A 658-nucleotide genomic window follows, 5' to 3' on the forward strand; every position below is an offset into this window, starting at 1 on the left:
GCTCATTAACTCATCAATCATTTAACTAGTCAGAGAGGCTTAAAGAGCGTTTTCACAACAAAAGCCCAGAATGAGAAGCTGTATCTTCACAATAACAGCCCATGTTGATCAGAGATGTTGTTGTTGTTGTTGTTGTTGTTTATATGTGTGTTGCTGTGGCTGCAGGTAAACTGAAGGACCTGGGGAACCTGGTTCTGAGGCCGTTTGGACTTTCAACAAACAACTTCCAGATGAACCAGGACGCTCAGACCGGTTCCTACTCCATCAACTTCGTCCAGAACCCCAACAACAACAACAGATGACATCAACATCACAACAACAACAGATGACATCAACACCACAACAACAACAGATGACATCATTACAACAACATATGACATCATTACATCAACATATGACATCACCACCACAACAACAGATGACATCATTACAACAACATATGACATCACCACAACAACAACATATGAGATCATTACAACAACATATGACATCACCACAACAACAGATGACATCATAGTGTGTTTCTGGGGGAATTAAAGCGTATTTTTTTGTTTACTGTTTGTTGTTGTTGCACTGTTTTTCTGGTATCCATGGTAACAGCTTCTGCAGCACCTGGAACATGTTGTTGTTAATAAATAACTACTTTGTTTATTTAAAA

At 39.1% G+C, this 658-nt stretch overlaps 1 protein-coding gene across 1 annotated transcript in view; it reads left to right on the forward strand.

Moving 5' to 3' along the window:
* The window catches only part of ttc1 (tetratricopeptide repeat domain 1), a 25,917-nt gene extending 25,259 nt beyond the window's left edge, over positions 1 to 658 (forward strand). Inside the window, exon 8 of the mRNA XM_034236058.1 lies at positions 166 to 658. Within this exon, the coding sequence (XP_034091949.1) occupies positions 166 to 302 (137 nt within the window). The 3' untranslated portion in view covers positions 303 to 658. The remainder of the gene's footprint in view (positions 1 to 165) is intronic.

The sequence above is a fragment of the Gymnodraco acuticeps genome, unplaced genomic scaffold (genome assembly GCF_902827175.1).
Source record: "Gymnodraco acuticeps unplaced genomic scaffold, fGymAcu1.1, whole genome shotgun sequence".
NCBI classification, from domain to species: domain Eukaryota; kingdom Metazoa; phylum Chordata; class Actinopteri; order Perciformes; family Bathydraconidae; genus Gymnodraco; species Gymnodraco acuticeps.